The 23,918-nt window shown below is 40.9% G+C and overlaps 1 protein-coding gene across 6 annotated transcripts in view; it reads left to right on the top strand.

The window, feature by feature from the left end:
- The window catches only part of RSF1 (remodeling and spacing factor 1), a 125,502-nt gene that overhangs the window by 49,880 nt on the left and 51,704 nt on the right, over positions 1 to 23,918 (top strand). For 5 of the 6 annotated variants that reach the window (XM_039503947.1, XM_039503926.1, XM_039503907.1 and 2 more), the window contains exons 4-9: positions 1,175 to 1,380; positions 4,718 to 4,872; positions 8,814 to 10,570; positions 13,358 to 13,561; positions 18,626 to 18,730; positions 20,856 to 20,935. In XM_039503947.1, the coding sequence (XP_039359881.1) occupies positions 1,175 to 1,380; positions 4,718 to 4,872; positions 8,814 to 10,570; positions 13,358 to 13,561; positions 18,626 to 18,730; positions 20,856 to 20,935 (2,507 nt within the window). The remainder of the gene's footprint in view (positions 1 to 1,174; positions 1,381 to 4,717; positions 4,873 to 8,813; positions 10,571 to 13,357; positions 13,562 to 18,625; positions 18,731 to 20,855; positions 20,936 to 23,918) is intronic. The other variant, XM_039503915.1, reaches the window with a different exon arrangement.

Raw genomic sequence — 23,918 nt, 5'->3', positions numbered from 1 at the left:
AGTAATTAAATGTATTAAATTTGGAGCTGATGTCAGAGCTTGTAACAGACAAATATCACCAATCATAATTGCTGATGGTCTTGTTAATGGGGATAAGCCTCAACTAAATATGGTGTTTTCTATTCGTTTTCATACTTTACTTGTTCGCACTGAAATATATTTGTAGCTATTGTTCTGCCCTTGGAGGGTGTTTACGCATGCAGTATTCTTTTTTGTTATGTTCATGAGCTAGTAATGAAACAATTTTATCTTAAGTGCAAAGGTGAAAGATGGGGCTCATCTTCAGCTTTTCAGCTCATGAGAGGAGGCAGGAGTAATGAGCCTCATGTGTGATGGCTTAAATTACATGGAGTTTTACTGTAGATTAATATACTAAATAAATAATATCCACTGTTTAGCTAGGTCATTCACAAAAGGAAACTTCCTATGTACATTGCTTTCAGATGTATATAAAATACAGAGGTTAGAGTTTCAATGGCTACTTTTAAAAGAGGAAATAGAAACACCACCCTGTGCATGTATGCTTTGGTGGTGGCTTGCTTTCATCCTGCTGTAGTAGCTGTTGGAGTGTTTACTACAGTAGAACCTAAGTCTTGCGAACAGCAGTGTTACTAACCGACCAGTTAACCACATACCTCATTTGGAATTGGAAGTACACAATCAGACAGCAGCAGAGACAAAAAAGAAAGAAATCAAACACAGTACAGTACTGTGTTAAATGTAAACTACAAAAAAACAAACCTGGAAAGGAGCATTTTTCTTCTGCATAGTAAAGTTTCAAAGCTGTATTAAGACAATGCTCAGTTGTAAACTTTTGAAAGAACAACCATAACATTTTGTTCAGCGTTACGAACAACCTCCATTCCCGAGGTGTTCGTAATTCTGAGGTTCTACTGTACAGTAAAGATGCCTTCATTCTCTGTTTAAAGTTTACTGTTGAACAGGTTTAACACCATTGTAAATGGCCACTAACAAGAAATTAAAAACTAATCTTTGATTTACCAAAAGAGTATAATCTGGAGAGGCCTATGCACTGGATCCCCCTCTCTCTAGTTAAGTCACAAAGCCAATAAAGGGAGGTTTAAAAAGAGAACCCAAAACACACAAATAAGGTTTTTTTGTAATATCTTGGTGTTTTAAAAAAAAAATCTTTCTACCTTGCAATTTTTTTCAGTACCTCTGTGAGTGTCAGTTTGATGACAATCTAAAATTTAAGAATATCATTAATGAAGAGGATGCTGATGCTATGCGTCTCCAGCCAATTGGTCGAGACAAGGATGGTCTAATGTATTGGTATCAGCTGGATCAAGAACATAATGTGAGAATGTACGTAGAAGAACAGGATGACCAGGATGGGTCTTCTTGGAAATGCATCGTCAGGTAATTTTGTTCTTTATTTTCTTGTTTATAACTGCAAATTTTAAATGTGATTATGTGTGTCTATGAAGTTCAGATGTTGAATTCAATAAGTATCCTCTTTTCAGAGAGCAGTATTTTTGTCAATTTAATTATCTGTCTTCATACATACATAGTAAGGAAAAGCACATGCACAACTATGATTTATGAAGAAAAACAGCTTGCTGGTTTGTAGGATAGTAGCCAATGCATATTTCGTTTTATGGTTTATAAGAGAAACACCATCTAGAGTTTAAAGATCACAGTGGATATATGGAAGTAGGATCAGGAGGAGAATTGTGCCCCCTGGAGAATGGTCCCACTATGTGCTGACAATGTGCTATAGGGAACATGGAGGAAGACTGTGTTAATTCTCTAACCCCGGGGTCGGCAACCTTTCAGAAGTGGTGTGCCAAGTTCACTGTAATTTAAGGTTTCGTGGGCCAGTAATACGTTTTAACGTTTGTAGAAGGTCTCTCTCTATATCTATATTATATAAATACACTATTGTTGTACTTAAAGTAAATAAGGTTTTTAAAATATTTAAGAAGCTTCATTTAAAATAAAATTAAAATGCAGCTCTTAGCAATTTAGTGTGATCCTTGCCTGGGATCCTTGTCTGGGGTTCCAGCCACCAGCCTCGCTCAGCCCACTGCCGGTCTGGGGTTCCATTCACTCAGCCGGCGGCGGGCTGAGCGGGAACGGCTGGGGGCTGAGTGGCTCAGTCTGCTGCCAGTCTGGGGTGCCGGCAGCACTCAGCCTGCAGCTGGTCTGGGGTTCTGGCTGCCGGCCCCTTGCCAGTCGGGGTCCCAGCCGCCGGCCCCGCTCAGCCTCCTGCTGGCCTGGCTGAGCAGAACCCCAGACCGGCCGCAGGCTGAGGGGGGCTGGTGGCTGGAACCCCAGGCAAGGATCCCAGGCCCTACTCAGCCTGCTGCCGGTCTGGGCTGAGCGGGGGCCAAGTGGCTGGGACCCCAGGCCGGCAGTGGGCTGAGTGGCTCAGTCTTGGGTTCTGTCCACCAGCTCCTGCCAGCCGGGATCCTGGCCGCCGCCCCCCCTCTCCCCCCCAGCAGGGCCGCCCAGAGGCGGGGGGGGGGGCAAGTGGGGCAATTTGCCCTGGGCCCCACAGGGGCCCCCACAAGAATATACTATTCTATAGAATTGCAACTTTTTTTTATGGAAGGGGCCCCCGAAATTGCTTTCCCCCAGGCCCCCTCAATCCTCTGGGCAGCCCTGCCCCCCCAAGCCCGCTACCAGCCTGGGGTTCTGCTCATCCAGGCTGGCAGGAGGCTGAGCGGGGCTGGCAGCTGGAACCCCAGACCGGGAGCAGGCTGAGTGCTGCCAGCACCCTAGACTGGCAGTGGACTGAGCCACTCAGCCTGCTGCAACTCTGCAGTTCTGGCCGCCAGCTTCTGCCAGCGGGGGTGTCAGCCACCAGCCTGCTCAGCCCGCTGCCAGCCTGCAGTTCCCTAGGGGTCCCCAGGCCAGCAGTGGGTGCTGAGTGGGGCCGGCGGCCGGGACCCTGGCTGGCAACAGGGTAGCAGCCAGAACCCCAGAGCAACAGTGGGCTGAGCCACTCAGCCCACCGCCACTTGCCATAAAAAATCAGCTCACGTGCTGCCACCTTTGGCACGCGTGCCGTAGGTTGCCAACCCCTGCTCTAACCTCTCATGCTATCAGTCAAATTAATAATGGACAACATTATGCTCATTAGAATTGCAGGGTCAAGTTCTAGGCTCATAGAATGCAAAATAATTCCTTAATCTAGTACAGGAAGCCAAACACAAGAACCTTCTGAAGTAGAACTCAGATCCTGGATGACTAATGATTGAGTTACAGTGTGCTAGTAACTGCTGAAATGCAGAGGATCACCGCTCCTCTGAGTCTCAGTGAGCTCCAGCAGTTTATCCTGGTGACCTTTCCTTGATCTTATTATTAAAATGAAGGAAAGTGTTTTTGTACTATGTAAATATTTCATTTTCTAACATGTACCTCGTGTACTGTGGCATATTTTCCAAGGAAGAGTCTTTTAATTTTGAATTTATTTATGTAAAGTTTTCAAATGACTGATTTTTTTTAATATATTCTCATGTAGAACCTTTATTTTAAAAAAATCTAGTCAATTCCAAATGTGTTTCAAGCTGGACTCTGATCAAAAGAGAATCGGCATTGAGTAAAATGGTAAACAAACATGGTGAAAGAGATCTCATAAATGCCAAATACTGTCTATAATTTAAATTGTGTGTGTGTATATAGCTATAGCTTTAGCAATTAGGGTTGTTGAACAAAAAGTTTAAACTGCAAAGTCAGTTCTCAGTGGGTTACATAACATGACCAGTGTTACCACTTAAGGAGATTTTAGTAGCTGCTGTATGTGAATAAAGTAAACACAACAAACCAAATCAGCCAAAAGGTAAACTAGGCTCGACTTGCATCATGCCCCTGTAGACTGCCAGGAGAAAGAGAGGCCAAAAAGCAAAGTAGGATAGGCTTATGCTGAGAGAGGCCTGGCACCATGTGTCTCTCGCTGGTAAAACACAGTAATTCTCTCTGAGATCTGAAGTGGGTTTAAAACCACCAAACTCTCCATGCATGCTTCAAGGCTTTGGTTTTTTGTGTGTGTAAAACCGAAATTCCTATCCAAAACAACTTGCTAGGTATTTACTTGAGAGCAGAAATATGAGAGGCCCTGACTTCTAATCCTGCAGTGCAGCATTGCATCCATTTAACCAGCACTCAAAACAGGTTGTCTGTTACTGCTCTCTGTGTCCTTACTTAAATGTTTAAATTGGTAACTTTATTTTACTTACGTGAGCATTAATTTCCCCCCATAATCTCTGCATCAGTATAACAACTAATTTTAAATGTTCAGATTTTCTAGCCTTCTGTGTATTGTTTAGGGTGGGATTTTTGAAAGTACTTAAGTGCTTTTTAAAAATCTACTTTTAAATAATATAATTGCTCTTCTGTTTCATGAGTGCTGCACTACAAGGCCTTTCAATGAGGGAATCTGATAATTGCAAAGGAAAACAAATGGGCATTGATGATGATAGGTTAATAATTACAAAACTAATAAACAATAGAAGCTCAGATCCAAAGCAGGATGTTTTATTTTATTTTATTTAGTTTTATTACAGCTAAAATGGCAAGTTGTTTAATCACTAAATGATGGCTATTCTGCTTGGACAAAGCCGATCCACTGGTCTCATAGTTTGTAATGCAGCATCATTTAAGCAGGTGGTGTTTTTTGTTTTAGATGGATAGCTTTGGGGAGAGCCAGTAAAGAGCTTTATCAGACAACTTACTTCTTTTCTTTGTCATCCAGAAACAGAAATGAGCTAGCTGAGACGCTTGAGCTTTTGAAAGCACAAATCGATCCTGCACTGTTGAAAAAGAACAACCAGCAGGACAGCTCATCACATGAAAGCCCTAGCATAGAAGATGAAGATAGCAAAAAGGAGGAAGAAATATCTCCACCAGGTTTTCTACCCTCTTTTTACCAAGCTTTAGACATTGTGCTGCATCATATCAAAATGTTAAACTTCCTGAAAAATTAGAGGATTAGAATAGGCCTGGGTTTTTTTTTTAATTATTATTTTCTGAGCTAAAAGTCTCTGATCCATGTATCAAGGATACATTTTAAACTTTTTCACACATCTTAAAATTCAAAATAATTTGGGTGTGTCCTCAGTTTACTTAAAAAAAAAAAAATCCCAACAAATTACATATACAACTTTCCATTCTTTTAAAAAAAATGAACTTTGTTTTTGTGGTATTTTGTGTAACACCATTGACACTTGACATTTGCTTTCCTATCTATTATCTTTCTTTCATTTGTCATGCACTAGGTTTCAACCCAGCCTCACGTTTCTAATGGACATGAAACTCCTTCCGCCCCCCAAATTTGTGTAGTGGCATAACTGATGTTAAACACCACACTCATAGTTGTGTTGACATTGTCTTTGCCTTTGTATCACAAAATATGGATTTTTCTTCACTTTAGTAACCTGTGCTTTAAAATCAAGAGCAACACATCAGTTCAAGATAGTTTTAAATTGTTGGATTTAAGTACTGTATCGTCAGGTAGCTTAATAATCCCAATGAAGATCTGTGATGAGCTTTGTTTGATTAAAAAGCCCTTAACTGTGCACATTTTATTTTTCTCACCAGTGAAGAAACATTATTCATTCCTTACTGCTTTGTCACTGCATATTTCTGATATGTTGCCTAACTTATTTGACGTATAAGGTTTTTAATAGGAATCAGTTAATGTTAAATGCTTCTCCTTGTAGTAGAATACCTATTTTTTCAGGTTCAAAGCCATTAAAGGCCTCTCTCCCCTGGGGAATCTGGTTTTAAAATTGGTCTGCATTTTGGGGGGGAATTTCCACAATGGGGACAAGGTTTTCAGGATCACATTGTGCCCTCCATTACACCCATGCCAATCGTATTAAAGATAGTGAGTGTTATAGGTGTAACTGTGGGCAGAATTTGGCCCAGAGTTCTGGCCTACAAGAGGAAGTATTGCTACTGCATTGACATTCAATGCACGTTCTTCCAAAGAACTGGTGAAGGGAAGAAGCAATTAATACAATAATATAATATTGTGAGGTGCTGTAGAAACAGTTAAGAAATCTTATTGTACAATTAACTGTATATTGCTAATATCAATAATTAATACAGAGTATGATCTGTATTGGTTGATGTAAGTTTAATATAACTAAGATATTTGACAATGGCTAACGTTGCAATTACATTGCAAATAAGAGATGATCAAATCTCCCCAATCATTGATACTACAGAGTTAATTTCAAGCAATGGTCTTGAAATTGGTTCAGTAAAAACTGGTCAGACCAGTTTAAGCTACTTAAACTCAGGGCTATGCTTTGGCTCTAACTGATTTGATTTAAGTCTATTTAGCTGAACCAGTTTTAAAACAGTTATCCAGTATAGACAAGCCAATCATGAGACAAGACAGCATGGTACACCAATCCATCAAAGTTCGCTAATGTCACTACTCGTGTTAGGCTACCATCTGATATGCATTGCTTGTAGAATTTCTAGTGCTAGACAATGGGGTTGTGTCTATACCAGACAATAGAATTACTTGTTGCTGGTTTTAGGTACAAACAGTTCAGCACTTAAACCATTCCAGTTCCACTGCCCTCTGGTACCTATTGCACAATCCAAGTACTGCTTTCAGAAACAGTATGTTCTGGGAGATCGTGAAATAACACCCTACTCCCGAATGTACTGTTTGTTTGTCCACATCTACACCGGCACTAAATTATTCTATACTAAAACAGTTTAAACTGAATCACTTCTTAAATTTGCTGAAAGCCAAGTCTACTCAAATGATGTTTTGAGAACTTGTAAATAGCTAAAGCCCTCTTTGTGAGTGGATGTGACTACTTTGATGTAGGGAACTAAATCAGTTCTTAGAATAGGGAATTTGTCTAGCATACACAAGGATTAGAACGGCTGCTGCCCTCTAATGCTATAAGGATGTGGAAAAATTGGAAAGAGTCCAGCGGAGGGCAACAAAAATGATTAGGGGACTGGAGCACATGACTTATGAGGAGAGGCTGAGGGAACTGGGATTGTTTAGTCTGCAGAAGAGAAGAATGAGGGGGGATTTCATAGCTGCTTTCAACTACCTGAAAGGAGGTTCCAAAGAGGATGGATCTAGACTGTTCTCAGTGGTACCTGATGACAGAACAAGGAGCAATGGTCTCAAGTTGCAGTGAGGGAGGTTTAGGTTGGATATTAGGAAAAACTTTTTCACACAGAGAGTGGTGAAGCACTGGAATGGGTTACCTAGGGAGGTGGTGGAATCTCCTTCCTTAGAGGTTTTTAAGGTCAGGCTTGACAAAGCCCTGGCTGGGATGATTTAGTTGGGAATTAGTCCTGCTCTGAGCAGGGGGTTGGACTAGATGACCTCCTGAGGTCTCTTCCAACCCTGATATTCTATGATTCTCTGATTCTATGAGAAGCTTGAGGGAGAGGCATAGCCAAGGGAAAAGGGTTGCAAAAGAAAGAGGTCAGAGACAAGGGAAGAGGAAGCAGAAAAAGAGCAGACACAGAAAATGTATCCTACTCTTATCTCGGGTAAGCACTGCCTTCAGGAAAGCCACTTACAGCATTGAGAAGTTACAGGGGAAAGCGGAGTGTAAATCATCTAAGTAAGGAGGAAAAAATGGGTCTGGACCCTTTGAAATATAGTTCCTGGTTTTACATTCATGAGGAGTTGACTTCTCTCTCTGACTGACTTCTGAAACTACCTACATTGGTTTTGGTTTTTCTTTCAAAGTCCCTTGAGTTTCTCCTCACTATTTTTTTTTCCTTCTATACACTGTTTTCTTTCTTGTTTCCTGTTTGTGAGTTAAGCTAGCTCTTGGATGCCCCCTCTTCATTTAGAACTAAACCAGCATTTTGGGAAGCTTTCATCTGGGAAAGGACTTCAGTTAGTGCAGGGGGAAAGGAATAACTTGGTGCTGAGATTTACTGCATTTTTGGAATAGTAAGAGCCTTTCAAATGTTGGAAGATCACACTGAAGAATACGTAGTGCTATTACATCTCATTTTTTGTTGTCTTGTATCACACACCTACTGGAAATTGTATCTCAACTTCTGCGCAAAGACCATACCATCTAACTCTGGGCAGATCTGCTCCCTGCAGTTTTCTCTGATGTATTTGTACTCTGCACTTATTTTGTACGTGTTGGTCCCGTTGAAGTCAATGGGACTTGTGCATGTGAAATGAATGCGAAATGTTATTATTATTTGTATTGTGGTAGCACATAGGAGACCCAGTCATGGACCATGGCCCTGCTAAAGTGCAACACATCTGGGTGAATTTTGGTTCAGGACATAGTATTGCAGCTTCTCCTCTTCTCTCTGAAACAGAAAAAAATAATAAGTAAACCCTTCTGAAAATATCAATGTGTATAAACAAGAGTGTGGTTTGGATGTAGACACTTCACTTGAAATTCTAGTATAAGGAATTCTGTAGAATATTTTGTCATAGTGAAGTAATGCAAACTGTCAATTCAGACTTCTTTTAAAAAATAGTGTTACAGACCTCGTGCTTAGATTTTATGTGCACACACTTCTAGAAAAAATTTGCTAAAATTGATTAGGAAGCTAAAAGGTCAGCATAAAAAAAGATAGATCTGGGGCTCTGCTGATATTCTCTGTTAAGTTTAGAATTATCTCTGGTTTTTAGTTAAACTGATCTGCCATTCTGTCCCATTCTTTAGCTAATATTTGTCAATCAGACGGCAAATGCCAGAGTTAGGCCAAACCCTTAATTTCATTAGCGAGGACTCATTTTGATTGTTGTAGGATGCATCTTTAGCTTTATTTTTTTTATCCTAGAATTCATCTGGTTATGTTATATTATTTTGTTTCTATTTTAACAGGAAATGAATTAAAAATAAAAGAAGAAAAGGAGAACGTGGAGGAACAGTCAAAGGAATTGGAAAGTCTTCCTCCACCTACAGTTCCAGCAGATGAAAACATGATGAAAGTGGAGAAAGTGGAAGAAAAGGAAATTATAAAACTGCCTGTCATAGTAAAGCTAGAGAAACCTTCAGAAAACAATGAGGAAAAGCAGATTACCAAAGAAGAAAATGATTCCTTTAAAGAAAATGTCAAGCCTGTTAAAGCAGAAGTGAAGGAAAATAAAGTAGAACCAAAAGATTTTAAAGAAGTAAAAAGCAGCACAGATAAAATAACAGTTCATGAGCCTGAGAGATTAGAGTTTTGTGTCAATGTCAAAACCCCTCAAGAAGTTGTGGAGAAATCTGCAGAAGAAAGTGAGAAACTTAAAAATGACCAGCAGGCAAAGATACCATTGAAAAAGCGAGAGATCAAGCTGACAGATGACTATGACAGTCCAATAAAGGGGTCCTTGTGTAAATGTGTTACTCCAACAAAGGATGTCTTGAAAGAGGAAGGAAAACCAGAGGAGGAGGGTTTTAGACGAGTCCCTACAATCACTGCTTTATGTCCTGATGGGAAATTGCTAGTAAATGGAGAAGTTAGCAATGAAAAAGTTGCCCAAAATGTCACCCAAAATAATAAGTCAGAACATTCCATTAGCACAAAGGAAGACAGCAGCAGCTCATCGAAGGAGAAAAATTGCATCAGTGGGGGGAAAATATCAGATTCTTTAAACTCTGTTAGCAAAATTGTGAAAACATGTGAAGATGAGAAAAATGTGCCTACAGACAAAGAGGTAGCTGCTACGGTCTCTGAGATCTCTAATCAGAAAGTGCCTTTAAAGGAGGAATCTAGTCCTATGGAAAAAGAGTCCCTCGACAGTATGACTTCTGAGGTGGCAATGGAGGACTCTTGGAAAGCAGGATACTGCCCCAAGAAACCTGAAGAGAAATTAGCTTTGAAAACTAGGAAGGACAGACCACCACTCAAAGAATGTTTAGAAAAGCTGGAAAAGTCCATGAAGACATCCACTCCTAAGGAGCCTCCCAAGCTTGATCTAACAGATGAAGAGGGTTTGAAAAGTAAAAATGAACTGGAGAAGAAATCTGACTCTCCAAAAGCAGCTGAAACACCTCCATCATCTATTCCTCCTGTTCCTTCCGAGAAATCTGCTTTAGAAAAAGAGGGCTCAGATTCCAGAAGCATACTTCCTGATGAAAACAAAGTTCAGGAAGGATCAGATTCAGAAAAACAAAAGGAGGAATTTGAAGCTCCCCAGACAGAACCAGATAAACAAGATAATGCCCAAACCTCTAATATAGAGGAGTCTTCAGAGACTAAAAAGGAATCTGCAGTACAAAAAAGCAAATTTAAATATAAACTGATTTCTGAAGAGAACATCTGTGTAACAGATAACAAGGAAATAACCTCCGAGAGGCAGAAGGAAGGGATCAAGTTAACCATCAGGATCTCCAGTAGAAAGAAAAAGCCTGATCCACCTCCGAAGACTCAGGACACTGAGAAGAAGGAAGAGGAGGAAGTCAGTGTTGGTCGCACTTTAAGGAGGTCTCCAAGAATATCTAAACCTACTCCAAAAGTGGTGGAGACTCGGGATCAGAAAACTGACAAAAAACGAAGTGAAGAAGAAGAGGAGAAACTGGCAGTGCTGCAAAAGCAAGACCGAAGAGAGGATGTGAAAAAGCAAGAGAAGGAGTCCAATTCTAAAATGAGCAAGGTAACACCATTATAGTGCACAGGAGGAGATGGTTGTTTTCAGTCTAAGGAAAACAAATTTGTGGAGGAATGTGGAGAAGCATGCCATTATGGTCAATTTATGCATATTACTAGTCCAATAACTTGGTTAGGGCAGTGAGTGATCTGAAAACAGCCCCCAGGAGAGTTCTAATAGCTATTAACATCATAATTTGTAAGTGTCAGAATTCTTACATTGAACCTGGTTTTATAATATCTAGTGCAAATTATTTTATTTTCTAGAGGAGCTTATCCTTATTAATCAAACCTGTAGTATGCTTTAAATCCTATAGATTGGATGCTTTAACCATGAATAAGATGCTGAAGATTGACTGTGTGATGTATATGCTGATACTTGGTCAATTTGATGATGATGGCGGATAGATGGGAATAGGAAAAATGTTAGAGTAAAGTAGTAATGCTATGTAGAATTTAACAGGAGTTTTGTTCTTGAGAGTAGCTGAACCACTTTTAGAGCGATTGAGGGAATTTCTTATCTAGGCTGAATGTAGGTTTTATTTTGGGTTCAGAAAGTGTGTTTTGCATGAGAAGTTAGTCTTTCAGGCACAGTTTTAAAGTTTTTATAGAGTAGAAATGATAGTGAGCTTGCAGTTAGACATGTACAGCCTGCTATTAGCCATGCTGTGACTCTGTTTTCTTTTTGACCTGTATGCCTTTCTGAAAAGCTAGTTAAAATACATTTAAAAAACAGGAAGATAGAGGCAACATTTTTCTTTTTAAAAGTGCCCTTGGTAAAAGGACAGTGTCAACCTGAAATCGTTAATTTCAAAAATGAATAACTAGGTTGTTTTTTTCAGGTGCTGTTCCTGTTCTGAATCCCCTTACTAGCTTTTGTAGTTCTACAAACACCTTTTTCTCTGTTTAAAAAAAGTTGTTTTTTCTCTCTTCTGTTGCGGTGTGAATAACCTTCACAAACAAAATGAGAAATTGACCTTATAGGGGACAGGTGAAACTGTTATATAGTAAGTGCTGTCAAATGCCTTACATAAACTACAAATTGCTGAGATTTTTTTCATCTTTCAGTTCTGGTAATAATAGGTGCTACAAGTAACAATATGTTAAAATTGAAACAAGTACAGTCTTAAATGGACATAGCTTTTGAAAGACTTAGTGATCTAAATATGTGTAGTGAGATAAAAAAATTAATATAGAGAATTTTGGGCCTGGTCTCCTTGTATAGAACATAAACATGCACATAGTTCTCTCAGACATCTTCCTCCTCCAACCCCACAGGCAGAGAGAACACTTAACGATGACAGCAATTTATCTCTTACAATATGATGGTTCTAAAAGTAAAATAAGTCACATTCTGTAATTTGTTTTTCTAAAAGGAAGCAGTGATAGAAATATATTCTCTTTGGATTGAGGAAAGAGCTTCAAAATAAGATTTATTGTACTCTGGAGGGGAAAAGTTTATATGTTAAAGTTCTCATATTCACTATGCAAAATTACCTTGTCAAAGTAGAAATTTTAGATTTTGATAGCTCAACAAAGGAGTGGAGTCACATTCTAAAGCTTTGTCTTCATGTCTTTTAAACCTCACCTGAAGCATTTTCTTTGCTTGTACCCCTTAATTTCTGTTTTTCCTTTGGTTGTAATTAGTTCTGTAAGGATTTTTGGACTCAATGAAAGATCTACTCATTGAAGCTGCTGTATTTTGGGGAGGGATAGCTCAGTGGTTTTAGCATTGGCCTGCTAAACCCAGGGTTGTGAGTTCAGGCCTTGAGGGGGCCATTTAGGGATCTGGGACAAAAATCTGTCTGGGGATTGGTCCTGCTTTGAGCAGGGGGTTGGACTAGATGACCTCCAGAGGTCCCTTCCAACCTTGGTATTCTATGATCATGCTACATTTTCCTGTAGCTATTCTGATTGAAATGAATCAGTTCATTTTAGAGAACATTTACTCAAACTTAAAAGTGTGATGGTCTTTTTAACTTAAACAACCAGAAGTGAAAGTAAGCTGGTAAGCCCCAGTACAGCGTACTGGCAAGAGCCGGTGTGCCATACCGGGGCGACCCGGCTTTCCCAGGCAGCAATTTAAAGGGCCTGGGGCTCCTAGCAGCGGCTGGAGCCCCAGGCCCTTTAAATTGCCACCAGAGCCCCACTGCTGGAGCCTTGGGGTAGCGGCAGCGGGGCTCCGTGAGCTATTTAAAGAGCTGGGGCTCCCACTGCCTCTATTGACCTGGGCCATTTAAATATTGCTGGAGCCCTGCCACCGCTACCCCAGGGCTCCAGGGGCTATTTAAAGGGCCGGGGCAGTAGAAGCAGGGGAGTCCTGGGCCCTTTAAATAGTCCCCAGAGCCTTGGAGTAACGGCGGGGCTGTGGGGGCTATTTAAAGGGCCTGGGGCTCCTGCTGCCTCTACGGCCCCGGCCCTTTAAATAGCCCCCGGAGCCCTGGGGTAGCAGCGGCAGCTGGGGGCTCCGGCAATGGTTTAAAGGGCCTGGGGCGATAGCGGCGGACAAGCCCTGGGCCCTTTAAACTGCTGCCGGAGCCCCCAGCTGTCGCTGATACCCTGGCAGGGGAGTGGGAGGGCACTTACCGGTACAGGGTGGGCTGGGGCTGGCTCTGACCCCCCATCCCTGCCCCTTCCACCCGAGGCCCTGCCCCTTCTGGGGGCCAGAGCCGGCCCCAACCCAGCTGCGTACCAGTAAATCCCTATTTCTACTTTCACCCCTGCAGAAAACCCACAGTGTAAATGACGAGGCAATGTAAGAGCCTTTTGCTGTGTTTTACCTTTGTAACACTAGGTCACACAGAGAAGCAAAGTGCGGTGGACAGGTACTCGAACACGTGGCAGGTGGAGATATTCAAGTAATGAAGACAGCGAGGAGTCTGAGTCCGAAGAAAATTCTGAGGAGGAATCTGTGGGGGAAGAGGAAGAAGAGGAACCTGCACCTGCTGATGATGATGAACCATGCAAGAAGTGTGGCCTTCCCAATCACCCTGAGCTAGTATGTTCTTGATCTACAAAATAGTGTGATGGGAGAAAAGCTTCCATTAATCACCCTGAAAGTGATGGATTTTAGACTAGTAATGTGTAAAACAAAGCTATTTCTGCCATGAGCGAGCTTTCTTCTGAGAGATGTGTAATGGTATTTTACAATAAACAGTCCCTCCTTGGGAAAAGTGATGGGGCAGGTTTAATAGGTAGTAACAATAAGGGGACATGGATAAGGCTGCAATAGGTCCATTAGTCATCTTAATACAAACAAGCTTTTAATGCTGTGGGTATGCCCTGATGGCTTGGGGCTAAGATGAAATCTGCTTCCAGCATGGCCCCCCTCACATTGCTTGTCCCGTCTGCTTCCAGTCTGGATCTTGCTGACTGACATGATGGTGGTCTGAGTAGGAGGAGGAGGCAGAGTTCAGAATCCAGCTTGATCTCTTCAGCCTTCCCCAACATTTACTCCCTCTTCCTTCCTCTTACCAGTTCTGAGTCTCATGTTGGGAAAAGGGAGGGTGTATGAGACAGATTATTATTCCTGGACCAGTTCTGCGCCAAGAAACTAAAAGTTCTGCACACAATATTTTAAAATCCTGCATATGTTATTTGTCAAAATAACATAATATGATCATGCCAGTTTCAATTAGTTTGGTAATTTATTTCAAAATACCTGTCAACGTGTGTGTGTGTGTGTGTGTGTGTGTGTGTATAACAGTACAGACAACAAAAAAGATTCAAGAAATGTTTTTTTGATAAATAGATTCCTTACTAGTCATATCAATACAGAACTTTGAGTAGTAATTCATTTAAACTACAATACAGAAACATATTTCCCGCACCCCTCAGAAGTAATGCAAAGGCTTAGGGGAGCCAAGGATAATGGAGGAGCTGAAGGAGAGGGAATTAATTGCTGGGAAGGAGCCTGAGAGTGAATCTGGAGGGTTGTTGCGGGGGAGGAGAGTGTTATGGAATTGGGGAGCCTCCCCCCATGCAGACCCTATCTGACCCCAGTCTCTCCCATTCAGTCAGGCACATCTGTCCCTGTCCCCATGCAGAGGTGGCCAGGCCCCCTCCCTGTGGAGCAGCTGAACTGGCGAGCTGTGCCAGGCAGAGAGAGGCAGGAGAAACAGCTGGAAGCTGTGGGGAGGGGCTGCTGCTTTAACTCTGCTGGGAAAAGCAGGAGGAATAGCTAGGAGCTGTAGGGAGGGGCCGCTGCTTTCTGGGAAGGGTGGAGTCTGGCTTTCCTGGAGGGGCGGCTACCTGGGGAGCAAGTGACTTGAGCTGTTTTGGGGTTGTGCCCCCTATCCCCCCCCATTATCAGCAGGTATGGGTCATCTCTGTCCCCATGTGTCCCTGCACCCCCACTCAGCCACACTTCCTCCCCATCCCCATGTATCCCTGTACCCCTATCCGGTCTTGCATCCCTACTCCCATTCAGCCCCTGCCCTAGTCTGTCTCCATCCACTGGCCCTTCTGAATCCCATTCTGAGACCATCCTAACAGCACCATGTGCCCTACTCTGTCTGTCCCCCTATATCCCGTGCCTCCTCCCCTGACCCCGCGGGCAGGGCACTGTGAGGAATGCAGCCTCTCTTCCATCCTATCAGCTGCTGACTGCTACAGCTGGTGAGCCAGCCACCCTCTGTTCTGGTGCCATAGCAGCATCTGGTGGCAAAAGGCAGAATGCAGAGCCTCTCCAGCAGAATGTATTTTCTGCAGAGGAAAAAAAAACAAACTGCAGGGGACATGAATTCTGTGCGTGTACAGTGGCTCAGAATTCCCCCATTCTCTGGCCTCCTTTATTGGGGAACAGCTATCTTTTGCCCTTCATTGTGTGATGTTTTTGATCCCTTTAACATCACAGGCAGAGAATTGGGACCATTTACTTGAAACCAAGAGGAAAGAGTGCAAGTTTATTTCACTCCCTATGATGTCGTATCTTTTATAGTGTATACTCTGCTATGTTTGTACATAGCACCATGAAGATCTGACTTGGTTGAGGCCTCTAGGTTACTAGAACACAACATAAGAACGGCCATAGTGGGTCAGACCAAAGGTCCATCTAGCCCAGTATCCTGTCTTCTGACAGTGGCCAATGCCAGGTGCCCCAGAGTGAATGCACAGAACAGGTAATCATCAAGTGATCCATTCCCTGTCGCCTATTCCCAGCTTCTGGCAAACAGAGGCTAGGGACACCATCCCTGCCCAGCCTGGCTAATAGCCATTGATAGACCTATCCTCCATGAATTTATCTAGTTCTTTTTTGAACCCTGCTACTGTAATATACATTAATAAATTACTTACACACACACACACACTATTCTAAATGAACATTAAGGTTGCAAAGTCAAGCCGCTCAGATTTTAGGAAAAGGCAAAATTAAGGTTCCCATGCAATCTTAATTGAGCCCCTTTGTAGATATGCATTATGGGAGAATCTTAATTACACAATCACATATTATTTTTCCGCAGGCTCCTTGCCTCATTCAGTGTACAGGATGGATGGTGCTCAATTAATGAACAGCTATTCAATATTTTGTTTTAACCTCCATTGTTCAATATATGCACCCTACTCAAATCCTGCTCGGAAAACAGAATTATTAATTTCCTCATGGGCTTTCTGTGGCACTCAGACTACATTATATACGTTTCACAAATGTTCATTTATTTTCAGAACACCTCTTGTTAGGAAAGGGGCTGCTATTATCACCATTTGATAGATGGGGAGCTAAGGCACAGAGTACTTAAGGTCAAAAGTGTCCACTAATTTTGGGTTTCCAATTTCAGACTTCAGCACCTGATTTTTCAGAGTATGTAGCATTATATGGTGCATTGTGTTTAAAGCACAATTGTGTCTGAGTACTCGGCACATCTGCAAATGAGAACCCAGGATCTCAAATTAGACATGCAGAGGATGAGGAGTGTGCAGTTAGTGGCCGCCTGTTAAAAGTTGGGTTGAAGTGGCTTGCAGAGGATCACAAAGGAACTCTATGGCAGAGGCAGGGATAGAAACCATTTTTTTACGGCAGACTTACATAGCTTTAACCATGAAATCATCCTTTATCTTCCTGTAGTCCCCTTCCTCATTCACTACACACCTTCCAAGTTCTGCAACAAATGAGGCAGGGATCCTGTGAAAAATAAATATGTAACTAAAGACTTTATCATAAATACAAGAGTAGCAAATTAAAGTTTCCTAGGCAACCCCTAATGCTGGCATTTCCTGACTTTTGAGTACTTGCCTTCACAGCCTTAATTTTCCTCTGATGTCGCTTTTTGGCATGTAATAGTCACTTTAATTTGCCGACTGAAGCCAGAACACTTTTTCTCCATGATCAACTGAATAAAAAGAAACAATCAGACTTCTCACCTGGTTCACTCTGCTTTATTTTTAAAAATCGGTTTGGATATTTATGAACTAAGTGCACAGTCAAGTAGTTTGAAAACTACTTGCATCCCAGTGTAAAAAACAAGCGCTAGGAAATCATCCAGCTTGGTGCCATTTAATGTGTAATAAAGTCCAGGCCTATAAAGGTCCAGACCCAGAATTTAAACATTAAAAACATCTTTTATATGAAATTTTAAATAAGACAATTATGACATATCCTGAATGTAAAACCCTATGCCGTTTGGTGATGAAACATTGGGTTTTACATTCTGGGTATGTCCTTTGGAATAATAAGGATTGATTACTCTTTTCCCCCTAAATAAGCCATGGGGCAACAATCTGTGCCTCTTTTAGAGGTCATTACTTTTTCTTTAACTCTTGTGACATGGAGTTTACTGTGCGTGTGCATTAAAGGAAAACTCCAGGGCAATATATGATCCTCTGATGATTTCTTGGATAATTCACCAAAAACTAGGTCTTATAGATAACAGAATGAATTAAATAGGAAGCTGCAATATGGGGTATCTGAGAATGCAGGGTTGGACTTGAGAGAAACAGATAGCCCATTTGTGTGGATAGGAAAGGAAATGTAAGGGGTAAGATTTCAGAAAAGCCACTGCTATGTTCAGCTTTGAAGTCCTTGCTCTTCCATGTGGAAGCAGGAATCCTAGTCTCAATCTGCATCATATGTCTAGATTGCTTGCTGAGAAGTATCATCATTTGCAGCTTCAGCTGAGGCCATTCTCATTTGTGAAGGTAATATGACAAGTGTTTCCTACAAACTGTTCTAGAGATCCATTTTGCGTTAGTATATGTTCATATGCAGTAAATTAACTATTTAAGGATCATAACTTGTCACTGGAGTTTTCTTTTATATTTTTTTCAATATTGTAAGATGCTGAATATTGCAATATTTTAAATGGAATGGAATTCATAAGTAAAGTATTGCCTGAATATCTGTGAAGACTTCCTGACATCGAGTTTCTTTAGAAGTGGCATTATCTGCTCAGTGAAGTGCTGAAAACCCTATTGCTTGAGATGCTTATCACTAAATTGAACAAAGGACTAGATAGATGATTATTCTCTATAGCATTTTATCTCTAATTTCTACAGTTCTGCTTTAACAACACTTGCCACTCATCTTTAACATTTATATTTATCTGGCAAATCATAATGCTCACTCATGCCATTAATCCACAAAGTAAGTGTTCTTTTAGTTATGTGATAGACATGCCAGCATGGTTGAGACCACTTTAGTAGCTCCTTGAATGAATTGCGTACTCCAGTGGATGTGCACACAATTCACGTCAACTTTGCCATCTCCTATTTGACGGAAAAGCGGCATCTAGGGTTTACCCTGATAAATCAATATGCATTTTAAACAGCTTCCTAATTCTGTGTTCTTCTGTGATTCTAGGCAATCCAGAGAGGGTTTGTTTGTGTCTGTACACATGATAAACAATCCAGAGTTAAGGCTGAATATCCTGTTACATCAACTGTTCCACGAAAAGACATGTTTCATCTTTCCATAAAACCCTACAAATAAGTGATTTTGGAGGTTCTGAAGTTTGTATGGATCAGAGTATTTAGGCAGTTGTTTCAACACTGCCTAGAAAATAGTTTTAGAACTTGTTACCTGCCAAGAGGTACAAACTGATGCTAATCTGTTACGTTGTTTCCACAGATTCTGTTGTGTGACTCTTGTGACAGTGGATACCACACAGCCTGCCTTCGACCCCCATTGATGATAATCCCAGATGGAGAGTGGTTCTGCCCACCTTGCCAACATGTATGCTTTCTAGTTGACTAGTTTTCATCTCTGCTAGATGTTGTGAAGAATCATTGTTTGATTAACAAACTATTTCTGGTAACCATCTTTCTCAGTTAAAAAATAACCTCTCATTTGGGATGCATTGCCTCAACCATCCCCCTGCTCTGGTATTAAACCGAGCTGGAGATAACCTTTTCCTCACGCTTTTTTCATTCTTTTTTTCATTATTAGTAGATGGCTATTGTACTGCTTAACAGAATCAGTTCTTTCCTACCTTTGCAAAGGTTGCATCAAGGAAACAGTAGAATTGGAAATAGTCATTCTCTTCATTTTTCCTGTAAGAAAGACTGAATGTGGGAAGTGCAGCACTAGTCAAGGAAGCAGGAGCTCTGATTGAAACCCACTTCCCTCCCCAGAGCTACTTGCTCAGAACCTGGTTGGAACATGCAGCCAGTTGCCTGTAGCAAACCAGCAGGAGCATGTTTGTAACATGCCAGTCGGTCTCTGCTGAGAGCGAGTGCTGTCTCTGCCTAGCAGCAGGCAAATTTCAGTGCTTCCTCCAATGAGGCTAGATGCTACTAAAAAATATTTCAATGCAAACATATGGCTGGCCTTCATGTGAAATAGAAGGTGCAAAAATAGTGAGTTCTGCAGGGTAGAGGCCTGGAGTTTTAAAGGCCATTGTGTGACTAATACTTTTCCTGCGGCAGTGATTGGGGCAGAATTAGGTACATTATAGAGGCAGCCTGGTGGATCTCATACCCCATCTTTGCTTCCGAAACAGCTAGATCACTTGCATGTCACAAAGCAGGGCTTCTACTGTGAAAGAGAAGATCCTGATCAGTGATGATGTATAGTTGTATTGTGCATCAAAATTTGCCTGTTTCTGTGGTTTTAAGTATTTTTTTAAATTTAAATAATTAACGGGTTGAGATTGTAAGAATTTTTTTCTTTACAAATGAAGTTAGAAGTGCTACTTGTACCTGATTATATATAAAGCACCTCCCCACCAAAGTGCTAAGGGCACTGTTGACTAATTCCTAGTAAGTACATAATAAGAAAAAAACCCACCTAAAACTGCAAAAAAGACCAACGGAAAGTATATGGTGGGAGAGGAGGAATGGATAGGAGAGAACAAATCATATCTGCAAAAGAGAAGTTTTAAATGTGATCAAATGGGAAAGGTTCTACAGTGATTGCAATAAAAACACTTTTGGGGAGAACTTTTGCACATGTAACAAGTGTAATGGGAAAAGGCAGGTCTCCTATTGAGAGAGCAAAGCAAGTTCTTCTTATAGGGGCCACTTGTAACAAAGATCAACTCAGTTGCTGACCTAAGACATAATGTTAGAATCCCTAGAAAGCAGGTGATATATCTGTGAGTAATAGCCACCTACATGATGACTTGATTATTATCTTGATATTAGATGTGGATATAAGGTCTTATATCATACAAAACATTTTATTTTTTTATAAAAAGCACCACAGTAGTAATCAATAAATGGAAACTAATTGCTATGTGTTTTCCAATGAAATAATTAAAATGAAAGTTTACAATCTAAAAAGATAAACAATAAATGAAGTGTGGGAAAGAGGACTAAAACACACTATGTATATAAATAAAATAAAATACAAACTACCTCCCAGTTACCTTTCCGCTAACTATACAGATTTTAAAATAAAAAACAGGGAATCATTTAGAAGTATGCTTATTCTAAACACTCATCTTTAATACGCGCACTGGGCAGACTGTTTTCTACAATAGATACCTCTCACCAGAAGGGTTTATCTCTCTAGCAAAATGTATTGAAATTTGTGCTAAAGTCTACCTTAAATTTAGAAGACTGAACCTTCACTATGTGCCATGTTCTTGCCTGGTGGTATTCCAACAGAAGTAATATTGTGTTGCTACACCACTGAAGTCTCTGGCAGAGATTAAATTAACATAATAATCTTAGGCTATATACAGGGAAATGCAAAGAAAACTATGAATTTAGTTTTAAGTATTCCACATGTAGACACTTATCCCTATTCCAGCTATCATTAAGGCAAATGTGAAAACAGTGCATTAAGTGTCTGAATAAACTGATTAATGAAGGTATTTGCTTACGCAAGAAACTGATACTGTGTGTTATCCCCTCAGAAATTACTCTGTGAGAAGTTAGAAGAACAATTGCAAGATCTGGATGTTGTCTTGAAAAAGAAGGAGCGGGCAGAGCGAAGGTACTGAAACCTAGTTGGTTGTGTTCACAAACAGCTCACAGTGAGTTGCTAGGCAAAGAGGCGGAAGTAATTGATCAAGCGTTAAATGGACCTGGATAAGTGTGTTAATGAGACCTTGAGCTGATAAATTTGTTTTTGATGAATTACATGAACTTCCTATTAATCAGGGAGTTTACTACTGGCAGCAAATCTGGATATGCTTACAGGAGGGTAAAACAGAAGTCCAGTAGTTGAAGATGAGGAGATGGCGTTTACGAAGGTTCAGTCATGGCTTCTGAACGTAGTTTGGTCCTGCCTACGCCTGCAGTTAACTAATTTTCAGCACTGGTTCATCTGCACCCTTTGCTAAGACAGTCAGCAGTGTGTAAATTGCCTAGTGTAGGCAAGTTCTGAATCACCTGACTTGGATACAGAAGTTTCTAATGTAATGTGCCTTACAGACTCCTGTTGCCTTTTTCACCAAGATTAGTCTGAAACTTCATCTACGCTACAGGATCACACTATTGCATGTTACAGTGGTCTCAGTTTGTAACTTGAGATGGAGCTCTGTGTCCATCCTAGCCGTCATCCTGGTTAGTGTAAATCAACACTGCGTGTCCACAAACAGTCTTCCAACTGTTGCAGTAACAGTGCATTGTGCATAGCAATCCCACAGTTCCCAGCACAGATATCTGAAACAGGTTTGTGAGTAGCAATCCACAGTTGGGAGAGGTGCAGTATTTCTTAAAACATTGTGTGCCTTTAAAAATCAACTTTAACACATGCATAGTAAAGAAATTTTGATTCTCTTTTTATTTACGATATTGTATGTGGTTCAAGTCAGAGCCATGGCTTTCTGTTTTTTGTAAAATGGGTTTTGTATTAAAGTTATATTAATGCAACATTAACAGTTGAAAACTTTAAAAGGTGGGAAATACAGAAAAGTTAAGGTTCCTCCTAGCAATGTTAACTCTTCCACATAGCTTATGTATAGTATTTTTGCATTCCTAAATGTTCAGGTATCACACACTTTATTAATGCTATCAGACTTGTCTTCTTCATCGCCACTCAGTCTATCTTGCTTTTTAAATTTGCAGCCTAAGTGTTGCATTATTGTTGGTTTTGTAAATTTTACAGAACAGCACGCTGTTCAAATGTTACATCTGTTTTATATGGTGAAAATTACTATAAGAACAAACATTCAACGGCCTGACCCTCCAGCCAAAATAGTCTAGTTTCCTCTTCTGCATTTGATTTTTTGCTGCTTTTTGAAGCATATGATCTCTATTGGTACGAGAGACAGGGCAGTAAACTTGATGGCTCAATTTTCTAATCTGACAGGAGTCCAGTGCTGCTTTATTGTGGTGTGTTCCAGGGTAATCATGGTGAAGAGGGTAGAAATCATGACACAGTGGTGTTGGAAAAAGTCCAGGGTCCTGGTTTTTATCACAGAACAAGTACAGTTCTTAGCTAAAATGGGAAAATAAAGGTTATTTGGGGCACAAGAGCAGACAGGTGTTAAGACAGTATTTGCTGTACTAGAGCTCAGCTATATAAACCTATGTTAGCTGTTCATGTTTTTTAGTCTTTTCCTTTGGTGGAAAAAGAACCCCCTGATGTAATTAAAGCTCTCACTAAGAGTACAATGGTCTGATCCTTTGTGTCACTGCAGTGACATTGCTAAGTCTCCTAGTTTTGATTATTTCCCATGCAGCCCAGGGTTTAACTTGGCAACATTCAAGGTTCTCATTGAAATTGGTTTAGCTATTCAGCAACACGTCCATACACATCCCCAAAATGGCAGATTATGGCTAACTTATTTTTAATGAAAACCATGGTGGCAATAACAGTTGTGACAAAAATGTAGACTTGGGTCAAAATCTTTTTCCTTCTACTCCAGGCTTACTGAATTTCAGTTTTTCATTTATACACCTACTAACATTTATAACCATGTCCTGCCACCAGATGGAAGCAGAGGACATTGAAGATTTTGCTGATACTGTTTTGTATTTAAATCAGGGGTTCTAAAACCTTGTCAGAGGGTGCCCCGTATCTTTTGATAGTGTCTCCTGGGACAACTTTCCAGTTCCTGGTCACCTCTTAACCCATGCTCAGTCTCATGGATTGCCTCCTCTCATTCATAATATATCATCCCTGTGGCAACCGCTGCAGTTAGTTACACAGAAAAATAATAAAAACGAGTCCTTCTGGCACCTTAGAGACTAACAAATTTATTTAGGCATAAGCTTTTGTGGGATATAACCCATTTCATCAGGTGCATGGAGTGGAAAATACACTAAGTAGGTATAAATATACAGCACATGAAAAGATGGGAGTTGCCTACCAAGTGCTGGGGGGTCAGTGCTAATGAGGCCAATTCAGTTAGAGTGGATGTGGCCCATCCCAAGAGTTGACAAGAAGGGGTGAATATCAACAGAGGGAACATTATTTTTTGCAGTGACCCAGACACTCCCAGTCTTTATTCAGGCTTAATTTGATGGTGTCAAGGTTGCAAATTAATTCCAGTTCTGCAGTTTCTCGATGACATCTTCATTATCTGAATCCATGGGAAGGAGGCCCTTGAGAATTCCACCTGGATTTCAACAATTTCCACCCCACCATCAACCTCAGCCTGGACCAGTCCACACAAGTGATCCACTTCCTGGACACTAAAGTATAAATAAGCGATGGTCACATAAACACCACCCTATACCGGAAACCTACTGACCACTATACTTACCTACATGCCTCCAGCTTTCATCCAGACCACATCACACGATCTATTGTCTACAGCCAAGCTCTACGATACAATCGCATTTGCTCCAAACCCTCAGACAGAGGCAAACACCTACAAGAGCTCTATCAAGCATTCTTACAACTACAATACCGACCTGGGGAAGTGAAGAAACAGACTGACAGAGCCAGAAGGGTACCCAGAAGTCACCTACTACAGGACAGGCCCAACAAAGAAAGTAACAGAATGCCACTAGCCATCACCAAAAAA

Source organism: Mauremys reevesii, linkage group 1 (assembly GCF_016161935.1).
Source record: "Mauremys reevesii isolate NIE-2019 linkage group 1, ASM1616193v1, whole genome shotgun sequence".
Classification (NCBI taxonomy): Eukaryota; Metazoa; Chordata; order Testudines; family Geoemydidae; genus Mauremys; species Mauremys reevesii.
Note: the sequence above shows the minus strand (reverse complement) of the source record. Positions and strands in the feature narration are given on the sequence as shown.